This window comes from Podarcis raffonei, chromosome 11 (genome assembly GCF_027172205.1).
Source record: "Podarcis raffonei isolate rPodRaf1 chromosome 11, rPodRaf1.pri, whole genome shotgun sequence".
NCBI classification, from domain to species: Eukaryota; Metazoa; Chordata; class Lepidosauria; order Squamata; family Lacertidae; genus Podarcis; species Podarcis raffonei.
In genome coordinates, this window is record NC_070612.1 from 23,449,451 (window position 1) to 23,475,801 (window position 26,351).

Consider the following 26,351-nt stretch of genomic DNA (forward strand, 5'->3'; position numbering starts at 1 on the left):
CATGCTGAGGGCTCTGCGGAGGCGCTGGGAGGCCTACAAGTACCGCTTCGTGCCCTGGATCGCGCTCAACCTCGGCCACAAGCGCAGGTGAAGGCGGCGGCGGCGGCGGGGCTCTTCTTCTCTCGCCCTCCGTCCCGCCGGGTCTCCATTCAGGGCAGAGCGGGAGTAGGAGGCGACCGAGAGGTCTCTCTGCCACTTGTGGCAAAAAAGTAAAAGTAAAGCCAGAAGTTCGGCGGTGTTGCCGGGAAACCAGCCTTTTCACGTGGAGTACAAGGGCGGCGTTCGCGTGGGCGAACTCTGGGCGAACTCTTGCACGTGAGGATGCGAGGGCGCGCGTGCAGGGTTCTTCCGCAGCCGGGGCAATGGCCAAAGCAACGTGGATCCCTGGCGGCAATGGCCACTGTGGGGTCTGCTGCTGGCATGCCTGCGGAAATCCTGGCCCATCCTCTGAGCTGCCCCATTGACCCGCAAGCAGCTCCTTTAGGCTATGTGGGATTGTTCTTCTGGGGTTTGCACAGGCGCTAGGCAGCTTGGTCAAACGGGTGTCTAAATTTCCCAGGATGGGACTAGGTTTGGAGGATTTGTGGTTCAATTATAATGGTGGCTTGACCTAGGCACCTAATGTTGCTTGGAGTACTACTACTAGTAGTAGAAGTAATAATAAGTCATACTTTCCATAGTGAATCGATTCCCATGAGGCATGAGTGCAGGCATCAGCGGTGGGGGCTGCCCAAGGATGCCTGCAAACACCTTCCACAGCATTTCCTGTTGGGTGGTGTGGTGTTGGTGCAAGTGAAGCAGTGTGTTGACATTTTTTACATGTGCATGTGTGCTAGGGTTAAGATGCGTCCTGACTGTTCAGAGGTTTGACTTCTACAGAATAGTTCAAAAATGAACTTCATTGGACATATGTACACATAATTTTTTTAAAGGCGTCCTCCAAAGGCTATATGTAGTAACTGCTTTACCAGAGACCTTTAAAGGTAAAGGGACCCCTGACCATTAGGTCTAGTCGTGACCGACTCTGGGGTTGCGGCGCTCATCTCTCTTTATTGGCCGAGGGAGCCGGCGTACAGCTTCCGGGTCATGTGGCCAGCATGACTAAGCCGCTTCTGGAGAACCAGAGCAGCACACGGAAATGCCATTTACCTTCCCGCTGGAGCGATACCTATTTATCTACTTGCACTTTGACGTGCTTTCGAACTGCTAGGTGGCCAGGAGCAGGGACCGAGCAACAGGAGCTCACCCTGTCGTGGGGATTCGAACCGCCAACCTTCTGATCGGCAAGTCCTAGGCTCTGTCTCTTGCCAGAGACATTTACTATGGGATAAAAGAGACTGTCCCTTGGTAAATCAGCCCAGTTGAAGCATATTATCATGGCCACCACCTTGAAAGCCACTAGAACCACGTTTGTTTAGCAGCAGTTATAGAAGCAAGAGTTTGGCATAGAAGTTCCATGCTGTCCGCTGTCTGGATTGGGTAGTGCTGAGGTCTCTTGCGTTCTGTGGGTAATCTTGCATATGTTGCTTTCAGCACCTTTGCTGCCTTATGTGCTGCAGTTTGATCTGCAGATGTTAGTGAAGCAATGATTATAATGATTATGATTATTCTCTCTGAACCAAGAAAAGCTTCACTTGTGAATGTCTGCAGAAGTTAAGGGCTGGACAGCAGACCAGGCGGAATTTCTGGTCATTTGGCAACCTTAAAATGAGCATTTCTGTGACATAGCGTATTTTTCTGTCTATAAGACACCCCCATGTATAAGATGCCCCTATTTTGGGGGACTCCGATTTAAGAAAATGGGGGGGGGGTTCTGTATAAGACACCCCCAAATTTTGGACACTATTTTTAAGGGGGGGAACCTAGTCTTATACACGGAAAAATACGGTAATTTCATTCTGCAATGCTGTATAATGCAGAAGAAGAAACAGGGAGCCAAAACCTAGCAAAAAATTCTGCTGATATTTGCAGACGGAAGGTTTCAGTCATGCCTTGTGAGCAGTTGAAACAACAGCTTTACTACATTTTAAATAATATAATGTGATGGGCTGATAATTAAATAGCTGGATTAACTGTTTTTTGTATAAAACGTCATTTTTCAATGTATTTCTCTCTCTCCACCACCAGAGCTAAATGTTCTCATTTAAACTTTCTTCAACCCCCCCCCCCCCCGACAATTTACCCAATAGGAATTTTGTTGTGCCCCTCAAGACCCCATATATATGATGGACGAAGACACCCCATTTAAAGAGGCTATGAACTAGTTTCTCAAGGGAAATAAGCAATTAAAACTAGAAGTGAAATATTTGTGAATATATCATATAGGGAGCTATTTTTCTTTGGGTACAGTGTGGATTAGGTGTAATTGGTCTTTTCCCCCTCTCTAATTTCTGTAATAATAAGCAGATGCATGGAATGAATAAAGGATTAAATTGATTCTTGGCTCTCTGGTGGAACTAATAAAATCGCAAGCTGAATACTTGTGGTTTAATGATCTCAGTGCAGCTCTTCTAATGAATCACAGCCTTGTATTCATGCAAGGAACATTTATTATTCTGTTATTTCGGTTGTCTTAATTTAGGAGAGATTTCACCTTTTGCTTAAAAGAAAAAGAACCTACAGATTCTTCTCATTAAAAGAATCAGTTTCATGTAGTGTGGAAAAACACCTGCACTTTATCATCTCCCTTGTCCATTCCTCAGTAGAGTCTTATACATAAGAATTAGCTAGACAGTTAGCGCTTCCTTTCCTTTCCCATTTCAATTGTGCAGTCAGTAGGACTGATTCTCTACTGCTACTTCCTTAAACTACTTCCAAGGCAACCAGGAACAGTGAGCCATGCCAGCCAATTAGCCTCTTGGGACACACAGAAATCAGTGTATGTACAGCCAATCTAGAAATATAGAGAAATCTTCATGTTTAGCACATTTAATCAAAAATATGCACGGCTTTTAAATATAAAAGCTGGCCATGGTTTTTAACAAAACTGTAAGTAGTTTGAAACAGTTTGAAAAGCAAGCAAGTAGTGTTTGCTACAGTTTCCAAACTCTCATTTACAGCATTCCAAAATGTCTCAGTTCTGTTGTTTATTGGACTGTTGCAGAACTCTGCGGTTTGTACCAGAAGGCTCTAAAGACAAAACGGTTTCTGATGAAGATGTACTTCAGACACTCCTGAAAACTTTCACAGCTTTATTTGTAAACGACTTGAGGAGACAAACATTTCTTCTTAGCTTTCTTCCGAACGTTAAATCTAAATACCTGGACCTGCAGAAAGCTCAGCCTGAGGCAAACCAAACAATTGATGATAGCCGTCAGAATCAAATCATCTTCAGTCCAGAAGACGTTCTCCTTCACACTTTAGGATTCAGCATTACTCGAAGGCACAGCTCACTTATTTCTGCTGGAACAGGAGTCTTTGTAACGAAAGGTTTTGTTCCCAAAGGAGCAGTTGTATCTATGTATCCTGGTACGGAAAGAATGTATTTACAAATACATAAACATATGATGTCATTTTTGCTGAGTCAGATCATTAGCCCGTCTTAATCAGTGTTATCATAATTGACTGTGTTTCCATGTCGCGCTGAACCATAAAAGTATTGTTTGTTAAAACATCCTGCACAAGCTGCATGCTGGCCAAATACTCCTAGTTCGTGCCTCCTTTCCTTCATTGAGGAAGCAAAACGTGGAGTGGCTGGCTTAGTGTTAGCTCAGACAAACCACAACTGAAGCCAGCTTTCTTCGCATAATGGTTTAACAGACCATACTTATGGCTGAGCATTACATGGCATTGCAGCCACTGACTGACTGCAACTCCCCAAGGTCTCAGCAGAGGGCTCTCACGGATTGAATCTAGGAGCTTTTGCATGCGGCATGCATTCTGTCACTGAGCTGTGGCTGATCACTATGAATCCTTAGAAGTGGATTTCTATGTTCTGTGATTGAGAAGAAACTATTGAAACCATGAGGCAATCTGGCAAACCCGAGCCAGAAAGCTTTGAAACTTTTATTCAGAACTGTTGGGTTGGCCAGAGGGAAAAGAGGACAGTTGAAATTCCCTCTTCTACACAACTGTCAAAGGTACAGGAGCCCTGTTCCTCTTTAATGCCCCCTAGTGCCTGTTTCTACAGTTTATTTTTTTTTATTAATATTTTTTATTAAGGATTTTCTTGTTTTACAGAAGTGTAGTGCCTCGTATTTTTTCTTCTTCTTCCATGTAACATTTTTACAAATCCGTTTCGTTTCAGTCTGTGCAAAGTTGTCACCTTATTTATGACAAGGCATGCTGGTGAGGAATCCTATTTGGAATACAGTGGTACCTCGGGTTACATACGCTTCAGGTTACATACGCTTCAGGTTACAGACTCCGCTAACCCAGAAATAGTGCTTCAGGTTAAGAACTTTGCTTCAGGATGAGAACAGAAATCGTGCTCCGGCGGCACGGCGGCAGCAGGAGGCCCCATTAGCTAAAGTAGTGCTTCAGGTTAAGAACAGTTTCAGGTTAAGTACGGACCTCCGGAACGAATTAAGTACTTAACCTGAAGTACCACTGTAAGGGAATTTCCCTTTAGAAAAGGGAAACGTTGACAGCTATGGGCCACTCTGTCATTTATAGCTGCATGCCAGGATGACATTCAGCAAGGGACATTCAAGCACCTCCATGCTAGAAAAAGTTACACTTTTTGTTCTGCTCTTCTGAACCCTTTTAAAGCTCAAGAGGCCTTTCAGAAAAGACTCATTTGCCCCCAGATATCATGCCCTAAAATTAGTATTTATAGTAATAATAATACAGTGGTACCTTGGGTTACATATGCTTCAGGTTACATACGCTTCAGGTTACAGACTCCGCTAACCCAGAAATAGTACCTCGGGTTAAGAACTTTGCTTCAGGATGAGAACAGAAATCGTGCTCTGGCGGCGCGGCAGCAGCAGGAGGCTCCATTAGCTAAAGTGGTGCTTCAGGTTAAGAACAGTTTCAGGTTAAGAATGGACCTCCGGAACGAATTAAGTACTTAACCCAAGGTGCCAATGTAGTAGTAGTAGTAGTAATAATAATAATAATAATAATAATAATAATAATAATAATTTATTATTTACACCCCGTCCATCTGTCTGGGTTTCCCCAGCTACTCTGGGCAGCTTCCAACAACGATTAAAAGTACATTAAAACATCAGTTATTAAAAACTTCTCTAAACAGGGCTGCCTTCTGGTGTCTTCTAAAAGTCAGATAGTTGTTTATTTCCTTGACATCTGATGGGAGGGTGTTCCACAGGGCAGGTGCTACTACTGAGAAGGCCCTCTGCCTGGTTCCCTGTAACCTCACTTCTCACAGTGAGGGAACCGCCAGAAGGCCCTCAGAGCTGAACCTCAGTGTCCGGGCTGAACGATGGGGGTGGAGACGCTCCTTCAGCTGTAAGAAAGAGCAATGTAGTAGTTACTTTTAAACTTGGACTGTATGAATCTGGTTTCAAATTGCTATTTAACCATAAATTTATTTCCTATGGTTTTAGACCACCCTTCATCCTGCTGGATCCCAGGAAGGTTCAAAATAAATCAAACACAAAACCCTAACCCACAGCATAAGGAGATTAAAAAACCCCATTAATATTCCACTATACCAGTAAATTCCTTTCCAAAATGCCTGAAAGAATGAAATGGGGGGGGGGGGTGTTTTAAACTTACGAGAAAAGAGAGATCCATGCATCCAGAGGTAAGAAGCTCCGCAGGAGAAATCCCTCACACATAGAGTCCTAGCCAATGTCAACTGCCACAATGGACCACTCCTGTTTTTGGGACCACAGGAAGGGTCTTTCTTGCAGATATCTAAACCCAGGCCAGCAGATGCAGAGAAAAGTATATTTGGTTCATGTGGGGGAAGAAAGCAATATTTTGCCATCCTGGATACTGAAGTTTTGTCATCTTTTTTAAAATGGTACTAATTCTACACCCACCCACTGTTGTCTTTTCCCAGAAAGCTTGATCTTTACATCAGGCTGAAGGAGTTTTGTGATTTGCAGTCTTTTGTATGTGAGAAAATGGTTATATCCACTCTGTGCGTTGCTTGAGGCTGCCCATCTTGTTGATTGTGATTACCTGGAATCTAAAATAGCCACTTTTGTCTCACACAGGCACAGTCTATGAAAAGTATGAGCCCATATTTTTCCAGTCCATTGGCAATCCATTTATATTTAGATGTATAGATGGGGTGCTTATTGATGGGAATGACAAGGGAATATCAAAAGTTATATACAGGTAGGTCTTTTATAGAAAAATGTGAGCCCCAAGGTTCCACCCTTTGTACTTTTCTAAAAGTGTTTTTAAGTAAAACCAAAGAACTTGGAAGTCGTCTGTTTCAGGTTTTTATATGGAATAAAATGTTAGCCACATATTTGGGGGTGAGTTTATTTTCTGGCCGTAGAACATAACCTTTTTTTGCAGTTGCACAGCTTTGATATTGGGAATGTACAAGTGGTTGTCTTATTTCCCTGTGACTTTTGTTAACATTTGAAAGAAGTTAACCTTGAAGGTGGGAGAACATCTGCCAATAAGATGGGTCCATAAAACCATATTTGACAAAACCTGTACTACTTTTACTGTAGAATATTCCACTGTTCCATGTCTGCACAAATTTGAACTACAACAAACTAATGGCAAAGTAGTGGGTTGTGCACTGCTTTTTATGGCTGATGTTGATTTGTATCCAGTGCTTGCAGATGTGAGAACCACTTCCTTCTCTGTATACTCACTAACAATATAATGTGTTGATTGTTGATGTGCTGGTCTCTTCTATCGTAAGTTTTGTGCTTTGGAAAGGATTCCACAGATTTACACAGGTTAATATAGGTATGATGCTTGTGCCAGAAATTCACACAGTACTATATATTTATTTATAGCATGTTTACCCTGGAAAGGCTCCTAGAGTGGTTTGAAAAAGATCAATAACAAACAAGATAGTCCTGCCCTCAATCTTGCAGTTTAAAAGACAAGACACAAAAGGAAAAGGGGGTAAGGAGGGAGGAGGAAAACAAGCAAAATCAGATATAAACTCTTAATTTACATCTTATTGCAGTCCAGGGAGAAAAGGAGTCAAATGATGCTGGTTTCTCAGCAGAGCTGATAAGAGTGGGCCTTGCTGCCCCATTTCAGTCTCTGCTGCAACCAGATGGAATGGTTGTCTGGATAAGCACAAGTTCTTTGTTGTTAAGAGTATGATTTAAATATTAAATGTCTGGCGGGTATTCTTTGCACCTGCAAATATCTGCTGCAAAGTAACATCCTTGCCATCACAGCCCTTCCTTAGACTTGAGCGAAAACCTACTTCGTTACCAAAAATGAAGGCACATAGCTCGGACGTGCAAGACTCACCAAGTTAAATGCGGCCCATCAGCTATGTATGAAAGTCTGGCAGATGCTCGACAACCATTCCTTAATCTGAAGTGAAACGTATGTGCTGTGTATTCAGCTGAATGGGCAGCGTTTGATTTGCTATGTCTCAAGTTCTGTAGAGGATCAAGTTGTATTTGCTACTTACGGGCGCTGAATAGGATGTGGGTAATGAGTAGCATAGTCTTAGCAAATGAATTTAATTTGTGGGGTGTGTATGTACACGTGTTTGCTTTGAAAAGATACGATTGCTCAAGAAGCTGTCAAAATGGGGTTTTTAGTTAACGCTGTAAGTTTTTTGCAGGTCATGCAGCAAGAGAGATCAGATTGGTCCTTTGAAAATGAGTGATGTATTTTGGCTTACAACTGGTCTGCAGAATCCACTGGCAGTGGGCCAATATGTTAACAATTGCTCACCTGGTAAGTAGGAAACAGACTTTTTCCTAGACTAGATTCAGGCACCTTAAAGACCATCATGTTGAGTTCTCCAAGGATACTTTATGGGAGATTAACTTCCGGCTCACTGCTACCAAGCTACCAGTGTTGCTTCTAATCTGCAGTTTGGGTGAATGCTTGGACCCATCTTTTAAATAGAGGGAAGTGGTACATCTCCATATAATATTTATTGTAAGGTCAGATTTACTTCATTCACATGACTACATCAATGAGGATGCTCCACATAAATGGTTTTAGAGCATCTGAACAGGATTTCTGTTATAAACAAATATTTTTTCTTTCCAGTAGCACCTTAAAGACCAACTAAGTTAGTTCTTGGTATGAGCTTTCATGTGCATGCACACTTCTTCAGATACACTGCATAATATTGCGAGTGATGACTTATGTAAATAAATCCAAAAGATACATCAACTGAGAGTTGCACCAATATTAGTGCATCTCATCTTTTTCGATATTTTTCCTCTTATTTTTCCACCAGATAAAGCAGCCAATGTATGCTATCAGGAATTTGATGTACCTGAAAATTTTCCTATAGAATTTAAACAGTATCTTCCAAACATAAACTACTGTCATGAGATATGGAGGTGAGAAGTTTAATCAAATACTTGTTACAGTCTCATAGATTGGATTAAGTTTGATAATTTGACTAGCTCATTATTGTCAAATAGGTTACATATTTAAACCTTCACTTATTGGAACCTAAAGAAAGAAAAATGTGTGTGTTATGCATGTATAAGTGCATGTGCATAATAGTACAGTATCTGAAGTTCCTCCACTATGCAATCTGCAGGCCCCTGAGATGTGTCGTTCTGATTGCTCTCCAAGACATTGGACCAGGAGAAGAGCTTTTCTCAAACTATTACACAATCGTCAACTGAGCCTGAGGAGCCACAGATTAACCAGTTTTGGACTCCTGAGGTATTTTTTACTGAATGCATACTTGGTGGCAGTGAGGGGTTTGGTGCATCCTTTTGGCTGAGCCTTTTAAGAAAAGAAAAATTAGTGCAAAATTAGTGGTTTATGCAGTGTTAAAACAGTGCCTGCAACCATCAGTGTTCTTCAGCCTACATATTTTCTTACTATTGTATCTTAGGATTTGCTCCTGTTCCTTTATATCAATAAACAGAGTATACTTTGTAAATTTGATTGCTTTAAATCAGTGGTGGGGAACTGGATCTGACCCGTAGGCCGGATTTTTAATTACCCCACCCCACTGTGGGGCACCACCTACCTCAGGGGTAGGCAGCCTAAAGCCCGGGGGCCAGATGTGGCCCAATTGCCTTCTAAATCCGGCCCACGGACAATCCGGGAATCAGCCTGTTTTTACATGAGTAGAATGTGTCCTTTTATTTAAAATGCATCTCTGAGTTATTTGTGGGGCCTGCCTGGTGTTTTTACATGAGTAGAATGTGTGCTTTTATTTAAAATGCATCTCTGGGTTATTTGTGGGGCTTGCCTGGTGTTTTTACATGAGTAGAATGTGTGCTTTTATTTAAAATGCATCTCTGGGTTATTTGTGGGGCATAGGAATTCGTTCATTCCCCCCCCCACTCCCCCAAATATAGTCCGGCCCACCATATGGTCTGAGGGACAGTGGACCAGCCCACGGCTGAAAAAGGTTGTTGACCCCTGACCTACTGTTAGCCACCTGATATTATAGTGATTTCAGGTGACTGAGTTATCAGGGTTCGAAGGGGATCAATGTACAGGCCGGCAATTACAACCTTCCTTTGAAGATGGGCAGTCAGCTGATTGGCGCTGGGAGTGTGGTTTCAAAAGGGTGTCTGGAGAACAAGAACATTCCACTTTCAATAACCCCTGTGGATTCAAACCACTTCCTGAAAGTGGATTTCACAAGTACCTCCCTGAAGTCACCAATCCACTGAGAAGTTGTTACAATAAGCCTCTTTGAACCTGCCCTCTCAGCACCGTGTCACTGCTGATCAACTATTTTGCTTCTACCTACAGAGACATCCATTTGGCGGAATCGCACTCCCTGCAACTCTGGATCCACACAGACATGGGAAGACGTTCCTGCATAAGTACTAGTTGACATGAACAAGTGTTATGCAGTTGAGCAGGGCCTGCACTAGAGAATTTCCAAGTGGACTGGCACCATACTTTGTACTTTCCACACTTGGGATTCCCAAAAACTTTTATACAGATGCATACGGCCTCTAATGGAACATAGACATTGATGGCCTTCTCCTCCATGAACTGGTATGATTTTTTAAAAGCCAGTCATGTTGGGAGCCATTGCTGCATTTTACAAAAACTAATTCCAAGGTGTAACTAGGTGCTGTGCACTTTATTCTATCCATCCTGAATCTTCCAACATTCAGATTCATTGGATGGCCCCAAATTTTAGAATTAGTGGGAGAGAAACCTTTCTGTGCAATCAGAATGTAGTCTTGTCTGAAAATATAAATCTGGTTCTTTATGGATTAGAATCTGAACCTCTGAAAACTCCTTTTAAAATAACCCTGTGTGTTCAAATATACTAAAGTGACAAATGTTGCAGAGGCATGAAAACTGTCACAAAAGAAAAAGGGTTTCCAGACATTTATTTCTGGAACTGTACACCAGGTATTAAAGTACAACAAATACAAAATAATGTTCAAAAAAATCAGTGTTTATGTACAAATATTAAAACCAATGCAACAATAGCAACTTCCTCTTGGGCATCCAATACTAAAACTGGTTGCGATTGTCACTAATTTATTTTGCTATGCACAGGGGATTCCAACCTGAATCTAGGAATGACTGGAATTACTGGTTGCTTCAGGAAGGACTGCAGACCTTAACTGTTAGCAAAAAAAAAAAAAACTACTGAGAAGTTTTCCCGTTCACATGGAAAAATCATAACCATGATACTATGTAAATTCAGTTTCTCATTTATAGACAATGTGCTTTTAACACTGGGCAAACAGTCTTCTATTGGTCAGTTTATCCACTAGTTTACATTCAAACTTGAAATACCCACTAAAGACTTTGGTTAAAATTAAACTGTATTTCTAATACACTACTGGATCTGAAATTAACATATGGTTTTGACTTGGTTTTATAAGGAAACTGCACATATCAACCCAATCGTACACAATTTAGTATACTTCAGACAGTATTGTACAGCCTTCAAGTAAAGTCAGCGGTTTGACCATAACAAGAGGGGAAAAATAAGCATTTAAAAAGCTAACGATGAGAAAATGAAATGACTTAACAAAAGTAAAAGTATTGCTCTAATCACAGCACCAGTTACACTTCTATGTGAATCAGCTATCCTTTTCAGAATCCCTGTAGTTAAGTGATACATCTACCAAACTGCAATTGCCCATGATGGATTTTTGGTTTGTTTTTATGAAAAAGGAGAGGAGAGATAATATATTCAGCAATGAACAATGAAGTCATCACAGTTTGTTAGAAGAATTGTGCTTTACCCACACTGAATCAAGGCAATGTAGATTTCTTCATATGGTTGCAATTCTGCCATCTTCATGCTCTCCCTCAAACGCAATTCTTTTAATAAACGGTAACAAGTTCTCCATTTAAAATGTTTAACACAGAGAAAAACAGGTTAAGTCCAGCTTTTAAAAGAAAAATTCAATAAATAGCTATTTTACATGAATAAAGTCATAGTGGTACAAATTTATGAATGTCACATCAAGCATGCACAAAATGTTACTATACACAGAAGTAGTCAGAAAATATTGAAATAGATATCTAAAAAGATATGCAGAATGTACATATTTACATAATCTTGCAAATTATTGCCTCATTTTAACAAGGAATTAAAAGTAAACATTACCAGCTAGCTAGCCAACAGGCTAAATTAGATCAGCAATTAAAATCTATTAAAACTAGCCGGAATTCATTGTTCTTTCATACCATTTCAGAATTTTGGTCAAAAGTCTTTATTAAATAACTAAAGTGTCCATTCAACTTGCTGACAATCAAAACTTTAGACGAGAAACTAGACTCTCGGTCTTCATTAAGACCCCAGCAATGCATAGATAAACTGAACGTAGTACTGCATCAGCTAATGAGAATGGGTGTTGTCATTTAAGTGCAACTGGTATAAGCATTCAGACATGGTGTAATGATTTTTATACAGACCAGCCACTGTAAACCCATAAACTTGAATGTATAACACAAAAAGAATATGGCCAGTTACTTTACAAAATTATCTGTGATGAGTCGATTCAAAAACAAAAATAAACAAAGATACAGAGTTCAGCACAAATCACAGCAACAAGAAGCCGACAATTTGGCTAAAAGCGTCAGAATACAACACAGGGCCAAGGCTACCCCATTATTGACTGTGTACTTATTAGAATGACAGCTTTTAGATGTATATTTCAGAACAGATCACCAACAGCAACTTTTGTCCACTGTGCTAAATTAATTTGCTAAAATGTTACGTGTGCTATATTAACTCTTTGAAGCCATCTTTGTTACAATGCCATGAAGAACACACAGCACTTTGCTGCATCTCAAACTCAGGATGTCAATGCAGTTCACAGTATGTAGAATAAATACCCTCCCTTTGAAGTATTAACTAAGGCATCTGCTTTCTCTATTTATGCAGTGCAACCATGAAATCATTACTACCAACACTGAAAAGTTTACTCTTTTCTTTAAAAAAAATTGCAATATTTTAAAAAGGAAATTAAATATACATAGTGGCCAGTGCAAAAATAGACATGTTTTACTGCATGTCAATTGTATTGTTGGAAAATTCAACATTTTTGTGTCATTCGGGACACATAACTAACACCTTTTGATTAATATTATAAATGACAGGCAAAGCTAGAATGAAAGGTTAAGCAATAAACATAAAACAGCTATAACAAAGATTCCTCTCCAGAACATGAAATGCAATCCAAGAAAAAAAAAATACATCCATGCTTGAAGATGCTTCAAAGTTGTGTATCATCTATGAATCTAGAGTCCCTCATAAGTTTAACACATTGAACTGCAGTGCTCTGAACTTAAGGCAAGTCCTAAGATGTAAACCATTAGTGGAAAATCCTAAGCTGTACCCTCACCTCTCAGTGGCCTTAAGAAAAGTTACATAACATTTGATGTTTTCACATTACACTCCTCAGAAGTGTGGACAACTTCCCCACCCCACCCCAACAGTATACTGTATTATTTCAGCCAATAGGTTTACATACAGAAATCTGTGTAATTGTTTCTGTGTAAGGTAGCCATGGCCTATAATTTGGTAAGAGCATCCAAACACGTTTTTTAGACAGTGCTCCTACAGTCCTTTGTGCTAGTATCCATCAAGATGAACCTGTTGTTCTGTAAACTGAAGTGCTCTGGTTTAGTATGAGAGAAGGTTCCGCTTAAAAATATCGTATGTTTGTGCAGTTTAAATTAAACCTTTCCCTGCTTTTCATTAATTTTAATGCTACATTGAACAGGGATCAGGACTGGTACCTGTAAACAATCGCTTTTCCACTGCATCCATTACGGCAGAAGCAACTTAGACTAAAAAAGCCACTCCAATCAGTTCAGAATTTCTGTGCTGGTTTTGAGACATCAGTCTCTGTTTACAGGTTTAAAAAAGGAAGAGGAAGCAGAGCTTAAAGCTGCACCACAGAGTTCTCTTAGTCCCCAAACTCTGCTAAACGTCGTATGAAGTTTCCACATTTATGGATTGGAAAAAAGTGAAAATACTCTTGATAAATCAAGATATAGTTCTGTACATAAAGACATCACTGATGTCACATAGTTCAAACTTCCAGTGAAAGACTAAGCAAACCTGATCATTCCCATCAAGTTTACCATAAACCACCAACAGTGTCCACTGGCTCTTCAGCTTGCTGATAAAATTCATTCTGAGTGGAGGGCAGTGTGCTGGTGTAATGCATGAGCACTAATAAAGCCATTTGTCTCGTTTGCAGATAGACTGCTAAAGTCAGCCACTGAGACTGCCATTTTGGCACTGGTAATGTGATGCGTGTGATTCTCAAAATCAACACCCAAGTTATTCACAGAAACATCATTCATATACGATTCTGGGACTGCAATTCCCATTTTTAGTCTCTTGGCAGGCCTTTCAGACTCCTCGTTGCACATGTTCATTGGGTTTAACTCGGAGTGATAAAATCCAGTCTCAAATAAATTAAAACAATCACTTTCACCATTACTAGGCAAGTTAAGCAAATCTTCTGTTACAACAGGCACATGATTAACTGCTGTCCGAGGCAAGCTGTCCAGAGGTGGGAAGGCATCATCTAAGCAGTTCACATCTGTAGAGTGGCAGACTGTGGCTACACTGTTGGTCAGTGCTAGAAGAAAGAAAAGCAATATTAGCCAAAATGTCACCATTATCCTGACATACAGCAGCAACAAGCTATTCCAAGACATCATCTGTGCACCCTTTAATTTACCTGTCAAATCATTGGCAGTGATAGAGCTCAGAATGCTTAGCTGTTGGTCAGGCGTGGGCTCCGATCTGCTGTTTGACGTTATGGCTGAAGAATGTACAGCTCCACCAAGAGCTTCTGCTTCATCCACCAACCGGTCCATATAGTCCCTGGAACGACAATGATCATCTTAAGGCAAGTAATTTAACTGACTATAATCAGAGGATATGCATCTCCAGAACAGCATCAATGCAATATTATAACATGGACGTAATGTTCTAGAGGAGAAAATCACAAAACACAAAAATAAAGCCTTTCAAGGACTTTGAACTTACGTGACTCCAGGATGGTGGTTGTATCTCTTTTTTCCAAATCTAGTTTGCTGTGCAAAGTAATCGTATCGTTCAGATTTCTTCCACATGTAGTAAAATGCTACACATTCAGCAACTGTTCTTGTTCTCACCTAAAAAGAATTGGCACATTCAAGTCTTGATATTGATATCCATAATAAATCTGTACATGGAAATGCCGACTTCCTTCTGAAAGAGCTGGCAAAGAAGGATCTGACTCTCCCAATAAATTAATATAATCCTGAGGGACTCATAGTGTTGAATCATAGAATCGTGCCCAAATTCACATTGTGAAAGCCAACAATATTCTAAGGATTCTTAAATTGGAGAGACTTGCTTGTAGGATGTAGTAAGAAGATACTTACTACATAATACAAAAAACTTGTGGTTGGCCATTAGCATGCTGAGAGGGAACAGGGAGGATAAGGATGCCAAATTCTGGCTCATCTTGACTGGGGGCAGAATTCATAGGCTGGTTCATTGCTACAAAAACAAGAAAGTACGCCCCTGCAACTAGAGGTCTGAATCATCCAGATTCTGCTCTAGTTCCACAAGAGCTTTTCTAGTCAAAAAAATCAAGTCATATGTAGTTTTCCGGCCATGCCTTCTTCAGAGAAGGATGTCACTTGTGGCCCTCCAGATATTGTTGAACTTTAACTCCCATCACCCTCTGATAGGATAGTCAATTGCCAGGAATGATGGGAGTTACAGTTCACCAACATATGGAGAACCACAGGTTCCCCTTCCCTGTCACAAAGGTTTCTTATTAAAAACCACTGAAAGCACCTGGAATCATAGATAAAGGAAAAAGTTATGACACACTTTCTGAAAACCATCCTCTCCTGGGTCTTGGGATGGAGAAATGGCAGGAATAGATTTAGAAAAAGGAACATGTCTGTAAACACAACTCTGAGCTTGGTAGACAAGCCTCCTTCCCATTTGGATGAAGAGGCTGTCTTATTGCTCCATGTGGCCTGCTTTCTCCTGTTTCCAGATTGGCAGATGATATCAGGGGGAAAAAAGGGTAGTGGCACTAAGTTGACTTTGTGCACCACTGAGACATCTTCCAACCAGCTGCTGGGATAAGCATATGAATGAATTTGTCCCTCCGTTAACAGTAATGGGCCAGCAACCCTGGAGAGGAAAGGAGGGATCAACTGCATAGAGAAAAAGATTATACACAATTTTGAAAATCTAGCCATGACCAAGCCACAGAATCTAGCAAATCAGGAAACCCAGGAAATGGCTCTTAGCTAGCTAATAAATTGCTAAGTCCATCAAACCCAACAATGCTTCTGTGGTAAAGAAGGGCCACAATCCACCTGAGGGTTAGAAAATTATCTCATCATGTCTCATATTTTACTTGCTGCTTTTATAATGTTATATCATCCATGAGTCCCGATAAAATATCAACAAAAAGTTTTTATTTATTGTGCATTAACAAATTTGTTGTGGAATAAGCATTTATGAGCCAGAGCCCACTTTGTCAAATGCATCTAACTTGGTCATCAGCAAATATCAGCTTTCTGATTTCAGAACAAAAGCAGAAGTAGTTACTAGTGATGCAGAACAGCTGTAGTAAACTAGATTATTTTTTCTCCTTTCGCCTAAAACAATAATTTAGTTCTTGTATAAGCAGCAGAGTAAATGAATACAGAATCAAGTTTGTTTGCTTTTTTAAAAAGTATAAACATTCACAGTAATGACATTCCACTACAGACTGCTTCATACATAGAGGCTGACTCACTTACTAAATGAACAGATTTACAACGTTTGTAATACATTTAACATGCCAATGGCCAGTCAGTAACAATATGCTGTCTATACATCTCCGATTTTAAAAACACAAGCACCATTTGTTTCATTTATTTGTATATCAACATACCTTATTTTTTTGTATGAGATGAAAATCTTTCCCATAAATCAGAAGTGCATGTTCAAAGTTTCTACATTCTTCTTCTGTCCAGGCTGTCATCTCTTAAGAAGGAAAGAAAGGACAAGTAAGATCGATGGTCTGTTCAAATTAATAGCCATTCCACCCTCCAGCACTTGGACAGCAAAGAAAACTTCACCCACCCGGTAGTAGCAATCCACAAGTGGAAAGCTCACACCTAGCAGTAAGAAGACCATAGGTGCAGAACTACATATGTTACTCCATTTGGGTTCCTGGGAAGCAAGCTTATTCTGGACTACACAGTTTTTGCTTCTTTTTTAAAAAAGTTCAACATACTCATATTCTTATGGGGTGCTCAGCTATTAGCTCTATTGTACTACTTTTGTGCAACCAATGACAATCATATTTATGGCTATTTTAGTCCAAGCTCAAGACAAATAATAATAATGCTAATTTGCATTACCTGAAAAATAGAGCTTAAGACCCAGAGCTCCTATGAGTAAAATTCCACTCACAGGATGCTCCTGCTGTATGAAAAGGAGAAGGCAATTTTTGCCAATCCTTCCCTTCACACTTACTGAAAAGGTGTTTGGAGAGTTGAGGATACAGGATGGAAATAAAGGAGCAAGGTGCCTGACTCTGTTAACTCATTGAAGGTAGAATCAGAACCGGAAGTTGAAGGACGATTACTTCCACTTCTGGCTGGCCACAGAAAATTTCAAGAATGCCTTTTGACTGCCTCCACAAGGAGTTAAGTCCTCTGCTGCCCAAGAATGAATTGTCTTCCAATATCTAATTACATGAACATTCCAGCTGTTACTGCTGGCAGTAAAAATGATCTGTTCTACTGTTACAAACTGTTGAGGAACTGGGGTAGATGACTTGCCACCTCAGCTCATTTCTGCACTTTTCAACTTAAAACAATTTAAACCATTCTTATAGCACAATCATATGCTTGTTTACTCTGAAGTAAGCTCCACAGAGTTCAATGGACTTACTCCCACTTAAGTGAGGAAAGGTTTGTAGCTTTAAACTATTTGCAGTGATTTCTTACCTTGAGATGCCTTTCCGTTGGAGCAATATCTCTCAATTGCTTCTTTTACGTTGTGGTTACATTTGAAAAGTTCATAGAGTGCCTAGGTGAGATTAAAATATTTATTGTTAAAAGAAGTCAAAAGTATACAGTAGAATGGTTATACTTCCATGCCAACCAAAAATTGCTTACTTTATCATTGTGCAATTTCTCAAAATATTTATCATTTATATAAAGATTATATGAACACCAGAACAGGGCTGTGTCCAGTGGTTTCTCTCTGCCAGAACAAGGGCTCTTGCACTGGCAGACAGGTGCATTTGCAAATTGAGCAAGAGGAATCCATTGCAATAGTTAGGCTAGCGGAAACTCATTTGTGCAACAGATTTCCCAATCTACTGTGCAACAAAGTTACCAGCAACATGTTTGTATGTTATCTTGCACAACAATGTCCTGCTAGCACAAAACATTTTGCCAACAAGTGTACCTCTACACAACTTGTAACTACATTGGAGACAACCCAGTGTCCAAAGATATTGTGCCTTGTGAGAATTACAAAGCCATAAAGAATGGTGGTTGCTGCTGGTTACATCTGAAGAAGTTTCCTAAAAGCTCAAACTAGGGATTTTAAGATATGGAAAGCAGCAAACACACATAAAGGTATGAAAGACCATTGCCTCAAAGCACTTGGAGAGGAGGAGTGCTGGGGAGCCCTGACTGGCTGTACCTGCTACCATACATTTGCTGTGTGTATGGGGATGGATCTGAATTCAAATTATGACAATCCATTAGCGAAACAAACCAATTTGAGCTTTTGGTAAATTTACTCTGAGCCTCTTTCAAAACCTATTTATTTTTAAATGACAGTAAGCTTTTCATCACCCAAGAATAAGGATCCTTGGGGGGAGGGAGTGGGGGGGAGGGGAAGAGGGTAAGGATATTTCGTTTATAAAAACTTTTGGAAATATTCATAGCATAAATTTAAGTGTGATGAAAATAAGCCATTCTTACAATTGTTTATTAATATAAATGTATCAAAATGTATTTTAAATCAAATGAAAGCAAAAAGATTTGAGTGGTCTTTTCTGGTATGTAACATAAGCAGAGAAAAGCCCTAGGCATGCAATGTATGTTCAGATAAGAAACATACCTGTTCATTATCTCTTGTATGCATTCCCTCAGGAATTCTGCCAATCGTTTTTTCATTTCCAGTTCTCAAAGAGGTCTCAAAAAGGTACTCTCTAACTTTATTTTCTGAAATCATATCAGGCTGCCAAAGTAGCTGGTCTTCATGTTTATATGCTGTGAAGAAAAATCATTGGAACACAAATGATAGGAAATACTCTTCAGTAACATAAAAGCAAAATATTGTGAAAATAAGAGCATATTGGCCACAAAAATAAAGATGTAAGAGACTTGGTCATTAGACAGATTGTGTAAAAGAGCTAATGAAAAACAAACATCCTTTAAAACTATTGGTGAGTAATCATCCTCCACAAAATGTCAAATGGGGCAAGTGAAATGGGTATAATACTTGTCAAACCTAATAATCAAAAGTTGCAATTAACTTTTTCAGGTGACTCTCACCAAGAAACACATGCAGAACTTCAGGCATGCTAAAATTAGAATATTAAAGGCCAGATTTAACTAATTACTCCCACTAGTGTAAGCCCACACAAGGACAGTGATTTCCCCCCTCTCCTCCTCCCATGTACCCCTGCTAAATTGGCTTGGGGTGTGTGCCAGGAGAACCCCCAAAACAGCATGCATAGAGAGGAAAGGGGTGATCATTCTATCTCACAAGTTGAAATGTTTGTACTAATGAAATGATTGCTATAGTGCTGTGTTGAGTTCTTACCTAAGTGGTTTCTATGCCTTTTTCCTTAACATCTGAATAATATACATCAGCATTAAGACTGAGCAATCATATTTAAGATGCATTTACACGTAGTCGAGTAAAAACAATGTCAAAGTTAAAGTTTGAATTTGTTTAAATGTAACATTTAAGCCACACTTTAAAGATTTTAACTATAAATCAAAATTTAAGAAAAATAATAAATATTTCAGTTCAACCACTTTGGGTTATTGAAAAAACTTCTCAGGTTTTATTCAGCACATAAAAGGAATATTGTGTACTCTTTATAAAACTGTGTTTACTAATCTCACTTAAGCTTAGCACTTAGTTTTATGAAGATAAAATCTAATTCTGAACAGAAGCTCTGATGATTCATTGCTTTCCGGGCACAATTCAAGGCCATAGTTTTAATCAACATAATCCCAAGAAGCCTTCACCCCGGTATGGCTCCCCTTTATCACATACACAGCCCAACAAGACAACAACAAGAATCCACCAACAGCATACAAATGAATATGGCTAATCTGATCCAAAAACACACACCCCAAACTCACACATGAAAACAAAGTTCACCGCAGCCAATCACAAACAAACAACCACACCCTGGGCCAACCCCAACCTCTCTCACCACCAAAGGAACACAAGTGAATAGCAGAGAACTTGCACAAGCGATGCTGACACAGAACCCCACACATACATTAAATAGAACGCCCTCCCACCAGATGTCAAAGAGAAAAACAACTACCAGACTTTTAGAAGACATCTGAAGGCAGCCCTGTTTAGGGAAGCTTTTAATGTTTAATAGGTTATTGTATTTTAATATTCTGTTGGAAGCAGCCCAGAGTGGCTGGGGAAACCCAGCCAGATGGGTGGGGTATAAATAATAAATTAGTAGTAGTAGTAGTACAGTGGTACCTCGGGTTAAGAACTTAATTTGTTCTGGAGGTCCATTCTTAACCTGAAACTGTTCTTAACCTGAAGCACCACTTTAGCTAATGGGGCCTCCTGCTGCCGCCGCGCCGCTGGAGCACGATTTCTGTTCTCACCCTGAAGCAAAGTTCTTAACCCAAGGTACTATTTCTGGGTTAGCAGACTCTGTAACCTAAAGCGTCTGTAACCCGAGGTACCACTGTAGTAGTAGTAGTAGTAAAATAGAAACATCGCTACCCGACCCCACCCCCACCCACCATGGCCCCCTCCACCTCTTCCCCCCTTTTCTTCCTAATGTAACACTAATGTCTCAACAAATGAAACTGATCCGTAGAAAATGTAACTTGAAAAAAGAGACATTGCACATACTTCTGTAAACCAAGAAATCTTTAATAAAAAACACATTTTTAAAAAAACATAGTCCCAATAAGCCTGAAACCCACAAAACATTAGGGAGCACACCGAGATGCCTCCTATTGGGAAGACCTGCTCCAAATACCCTACGTGGTACTGAATCAGAGAGGAGCACAGCTTTCATTAATGTGCCACCAATCTTCTCCTTACTGGAGAAGCCTGAGAGAACATGACGTGGCAAATTGTGGGGGGGCGGGGCGGGGTACAATGACAGACAGAAGTTACTAATGGCCACACACTCTGAGGGGAAATAAACCACAAGACCTTTAAACACACCCAGGAAACACTTGAAGCAAGCTAAGCATGGAGGCACACCACTCACATACACATCTGACACGCAAGACGCACAAGCTATTCAGCAATTAAATCAGGCCAGAAGAGCAGGTGCAACATACAAGTCTGCTTTAAGCAAGACAGGAAAATGGACTGTCACTTCAAGGGGAGGGATGCCTCAAAGATTCCATCAGATGGCCTTTAGGTAACAAGGACTGCTCTCACATGATTCAAAAAAAGATACCAAAATTCAAAAAGAGATACCCATTCAAAAAAAGATACCATGCTGCAAGGCTGCCAACAACCCTCTCCCCCTTGCCGGGACTACAAGGAACTGTTGCTGTATGGCAGAACTGCACTGGTGCCAAAATGCTAGCACCTCATTCTATGTTACTAAATCAACAGCCCAGAAAATCTGTGTTAGCCATCTTCCACATATCTTTGCCCGACTAAATGCTGTTACAAATACTGTATTGTTACAAATACAATCTTCAGTGTCGGTTGGTCATAAAGGATGTGCTAGCTGTTACATTCAAAGTGGTTTTTTCCCATGGGAAGTTTTCCTGTGTTCAACAAATGTTTTTGCATTCTTTGCCCTCTGTTTACAAGTTTATGGAAGGCAACCTTGAGTCTAGCTTTCATGTATCTAAGAATATATAATGAGATGATTGAAACCGCTTCTGTACTGCTTTTCAGAAAACAAAGTGCTTCATAACACACCAGTAAGACTCAAAACAACCCTGTGAAGGAGGGATAAGGCTGAGATAGTAGAACACAGTGAGGGATAAGGCTGAGATAGTAAAACACAGCTGGTGAGCTCCATGGATGAGTGATACTTTAGAACTGGATGTCCAGGATCCAAATGCATTACTCCATTCCCTGCACTGCCATGGCGCTTTGACATTTCAATATTCTACCCTGAGAGTATTGCAACTACAACTTCAAATCTTGATACAACAGTCACAGGGCAGTGTACAAGTTTAAATCATATAATCATTAATTTAATCAAGAAAAATAATGGGAACTCACCCTTTTCATAATCGCTGCTGCTCTTGCCCAAATAAGGTGGAATTTCTGCTTGGTACTGTGCACCAATCATTATTTCCTGAAAAAACATTTTTTCAGAGTATTTAATTATACATTTAGTCATATATAGCTCTCATAAAAAAACAATTGTAAACTAAATGGTGATTATCTAAACACCATCTTCTCTCCTTGCACAACATCCAACTTTCTCACTTCCAAGAATACAAAGGGGAAGCAACAACATTTCTTTTGAGAGCTGCCAATCCCCTTGACTTCTGTAGGAGCCTTCACAGGGGCTGCTACTGGGAGGGGTAGCTAAAAGCTTACACAGGCAAGCAGAACACTGCCCATGATGCCCCAAAGCAGCATCAAATGTAAGTCCAGGGAAATACATATTTCATATATTTTAATTTCACAGTCTTTATGTATCCAAGATATGTGGCTCAGTTTAGTTATTTAAGTATGTTTAAATCTACTAGTGTGGGTCATTCTAAGGGTTACCTTCCGCAAATCTTCAGATGAATTCCCCGCATCCACTTCCACATCTTCACCATCAGATTCTTTATCACCATCACATGTAGTATTTGCTTTTTATAATGGAAAATGAACAAGTCTTAATTCAGGCATATTTAACAACTTGAATTTCACATACTGCAACATAAGTAGTTCCGAGAACAATTTTTTATAGTTTTGTTTTGGGCACTAGACAGCAAAATTATCAGTTACATTCCGCTGCACAAAAAGGGTAGGCATCAGAGTCTGACAGGGTAATCCTCTGGATTGTATTAAACAAAGTCCTACTCAGAGTAGACTCACTGATATGAATGAACTTAAGTTAATCCTGTCCATTCGCTTCAAGGACTAGCACTGAATACCACCCAATGTCTACTCTGGTGTTAGTCCTACTGAGTAATGTAGAATTTACTCCCAGGTTAAACATGTCTAGAAAAGCTAACCCTTGTGGTCTTCCAGATGTTGGGACTCCTTCCATCAGCCCCAGTCAGCAGGGCCAGTAGTTAGGGTTGATGGGAGGTAAAGTCCAGCAACATTCAGACAGCCACAGTAGTCAAAGCTGGAGTAAAGGAGTGCAGCTTAAGTCCAGAACCATGATTTAGAAGGCTGAGGACATTAGCGCTTTCTGATGATCAATTACCAAATGCATGTATACCAGCCTCTACAGAACTCTGTAAACCAAAATTACATTTCCCACTGCTCTCTTTCATTGTGTTTCTCGTCTTACTTAAATTGTAAAGCGGAGGGCAGGGCCCCTGCATTTTACACTGCTTTATGCACAGTGCTCTGTTTACATAGGTTTATTATAAATATCACATTTCAGTTTAAAGCAATACAAAGTATGCCAGTGATTAAATGAAAATTGGATTGCTCTAATGTTTTCTGTGCCTGCTGCTCCCAATTTGCACACGAAGAAGTATTTATTCAGATAAGTTAAAATGCACAGTAAGTGGCTGATAAAAGGAACTGCAACAAATTCCTGTGACTTTTTTTTCTCCAGCAAGGCACCACAAAATAATAATAAGAGAGGGGGAGACATATGTAATACTGACCCTATTAAATGATCTTCAGTTATTTCCACACTATAGTTTCTTTCACTATCTGGAGTTTTGCAAGTTCAAAACACATGAATAAAGTGTTTCAGGATAGTTTTATGAATTTTGGTTACCAATAACCCCTCCTCTAGAGCATATGTGTCAAAAAGGATTTGTGATTATTCCTAACATACTAAGAATTATTCTTCCTGAAAATGAAGCATGGTCACAGATGCACATTTGTTCACCAACTCTGCCATGGCACCCATTTTTTAGATAAATTAAAGTTATGCAGTTTGTTGAAAGTCTTCTAGGTGGTGTGGTTAGTACTTCTGCACTGCTGCAACATTAAATTTCACACTTTTGTCTCACAACCATGTGATTTACAAGTACAAAATGGACCATGTGTAGAACAAAAGCCTATCCTGCCTTGGCTGCATTTGAAATAATTGAGTGCAACAAGCTGAGACAGAATGTGTTCCTTCAGTTAGAGAGCAAAATGCATGACCAAATCAATCTCACAGTCCTAATACTTCTACTTCTGACACAATCTTCTGAAAAACAACATATTAATATTATTTTCCCTACATCTTAAAGGCCGAGGGAAAAAGTCTGTAGTTTCATGTGAAGTAACCGATGGTGTCAAATCATCAGCAGAAGACTGTGTTTCTTCATCATCTCCTGACAATAGGTCTTTGGCTATTTCCTCCTGTAATCAGAAGAGTCAATCATTAGTATCATTCCACTCTGGAAGAAGTAACTGTATCCTGAAATTCATCATATTCCTTATGTGGAAGCCTGGAGAAGAGGGGCCTTCAAATTATAATTTAATTTGCTACTTATATCAGACTCAGTTAAGAGTCAGAGTTAAGAAAATGCAAGAGATAAAGGGAAACAGTTAAAACATCCAGTAGTTTTAGGTTTCAGTAATTACATAAAGCACCTGAGCTTTGTATATATGAAAAATTACAGCCTGTCACTAGCAACTCAATACTGACAATGTGACCAATTGAAAGAAAAGGGTGTTCAAAAGAAACTACAAAGTAACAATTGATAAAGGAGGTATATGTAGATGTAATACATACTATTTATTTGAAATCACTTTTACTTTTCTCTATTTACTTTTTAAAAATGTCTTTAACATTATAAATATCTCATTTTCCTTTCATTTTGAGTTACATGAGTTATATCCAACACTGTTATTTAGCTGATGATAAGGCAGGCCATTTTCAGTTATTATGAAATCATTGCCCTTCATAAGGGTGAGGGGCTGTAGTGGACAGAGGGGAAATTGCTTCCCATTTTTTGCTACTGGAAGTATTTACTCTCAAGTGAGTGGCACCATTGGATACAACTCAGTTATTCAACTTACAGCCCAATCCTAACCATTTGTACTACTGTTTTCATCACAAAAAATTACTTCCAGGGAAAGCATGTGTTGAATTGAAACTAATTATCTACAAGTTAAAGGAAAATTGTTGTCAGATTTCAAAGATTTTTGCATAAATGCAGAACTCAGTGCAATGAGGGGATTTCATGGTAACCATAGAACCCATGAGTCTCCTGCCTCACATTGTAACAAAGAAATATGTTTATGACTTACTTTATCCAAAGTCATGTCTGGCAGTTCATCTGCAAGTTCACTTGGGGAACTATCTGCACTGGAACTTGCTATAACTGGAATTGTCGGTTCATAGCCATAGAATGCCAATAAGTCTTCTAAGGGCATGCTTCCTTCCTAGGTTTTTTTTCAAAGGAAAAAAATATGCATTGCCATTTGTAATAACAACAACATATTTTTAAATATGCAGAAACAAAATGGTTTTAACAACTACCAAAAAAAAAAAAAAAGATTATCCAAATCTAAGATATAGGAAAATCTAATTTAAATACTCTTTCTCCTAAGGTTTAGTTAAGTTTTCAGCCCAAGTAAAAACATTCCTCTTTCTTCAAGCTTTTTGAATTCTCAGAATTGGCCTTGTATTGAGAGATGTTATATAAAAAAATAGATTCTAAATTTTAGATGTCTGATTGCGATGACTTGTCCTGTGATCATTTTATGAGGCAGGACAGGATATAATTTTTACAAATAAATAAAATAGAAGAGGGATTTAAATATGCAATATAAATTAACAGAGATCACATTTGCAATCTGATCCTGTGCTGTCACTTTACCTGCAACGGACAAACATTCTATCACTTGGGCATCCTATAATATGGTTCTGCAATAGCACCTGAACAGCCTTGTACACAGTACAGTCATACCTTCCAAAATGTTCAGAAACCAAAGCATGGCTTCTGATTGGCTGCAGAAACCTCCTGCAGCCAATTGCAAGCTGCGGAAGCCCTGTCGGACGTTCGGGTTCCAAAGAACATTCGCAAACTGGAACGCTCACTTCCAGGTTTGCAGCATTCGGAAGCCAAAATGTCTGAGTACCAAGGCGTCCAGGATCCAAGGTACGACCATACAGCTATACTACCCTTTGATCTCCTTAAAGTGCTGGCAGTACTGATGGCTGCTTAGTAAACAAATTTGTTTTTTAAAAAAATATATGATAACCTTTTTTTCTGAATCTAGAATTGGTATTTAAGGTGACAGAGTGTAAGGGGATGCTGTGCGGGAGTGGTTTTCTATCATCTTGCATTGTTGTCATATCAATAGATAAGTTTTTCTGCTGCTGTTCTTTAAGTATTTGTTCCCATAATTTTTTAAACTGATTGAGTCAGATCAGTGGTATTCTACGAAAATTCTCCCCACAATTTCTTTGGTGTTTAAGAATGAACACACAATTTAACCACAGTTATACTAAAGATCGAGC

General features: G+C 39.6%; 2 protein-coding genes across 6 annotated transcripts in view; one reads left to right on the forward strand and one right to left on the reverse strand.

The window, feature by feature from the left end:
* SETD9 (SET domain containing 9) lies at window positions 1-10,880 on the forward strand. 3 transcript variants are annotated; one of them, XM_053408575.1, is made up of 7 exons: window positions 1-87; window positions 3,104-3,468; window positions 6,129-6,252; window positions 7,688-7,803; window positions 8,318-8,423; window positions 8,630-8,757; window positions 9,810-10,880. In XM_053408575.1, exons 1-6 carry the CDS (start codon window positions 2-4, stop codon window positions 8,715-8,717), a joined length of 885 nt encoding a protein of 294 aa, XP_053264550.1. In that variant the 5' UTR covers window position 1; the 3' UTR covers window positions 8,718-8,757; window positions 9,810-10,880. The 3 variants fall into 3 exon arrangements, with proteins under 3 accessions (XP_053264550.1, XP_053264551.1, XP_053264552.1); XM_053408576.1 differs by lacking the exon at window positions 9,810-10,880 and adding an exon at window positions 9,576-9,764; XM_053408577.1 differs by lacking the exons at window positions 8,318-8,423; window positions 9,810-10,880 and having other exon boundaries at window positions 8,630-8,723.
* Window positions 10,387-26,351, reverse strand: part of MIER3 (MIER family member 3) — a 19,539-nt gene continuing 3,574 nt past the window's right edge. For all 3 annotated transcript variants that reach the window (XM_053408571.1, XM_053408570.1, XM_053408572.1), the window contains exons 4-13: window positions 25,136-25,270; window positions 24,121-24,241; window positions 22,487-22,572; window positions 21,989-22,064; window positions 18,638-18,789; window positions 17,509-17,590; window positions 16,446-16,537; window positions 14,546-14,673; window positions 14,235-14,380; window positions 10,387-14,132 (exon numbers count right to left, since the gene is read on the reverse strand). In XM_053408571.1, coding sequence (XP_053264546.1) covers window positions 13,675-14,132; window positions 14,235-14,380; window positions 14,546-14,673; window positions 16,446-16,537; window positions 17,509-17,590; window positions 18,638-18,789; window positions 21,989-22,064; window positions 22,487-22,572; window positions 24,121-24,241; window positions 25,136-25,270 — 1,476 coding nt within the window. In that variant the 3' untranslated portion in view covers window positions 10,387-13,674. The remainder of the gene's footprint in view (window positions 14,133-14,234; window positions 14,381-14,545; window positions 14,674-16,445; window positions 16,538-17,508; window positions 17,591-18,637; window positions 18,790-21,988; window positions 22,065-22,486; window positions 22,573-24,120; window positions 24,242-25,135; window positions 25,271-26,351) is intronic.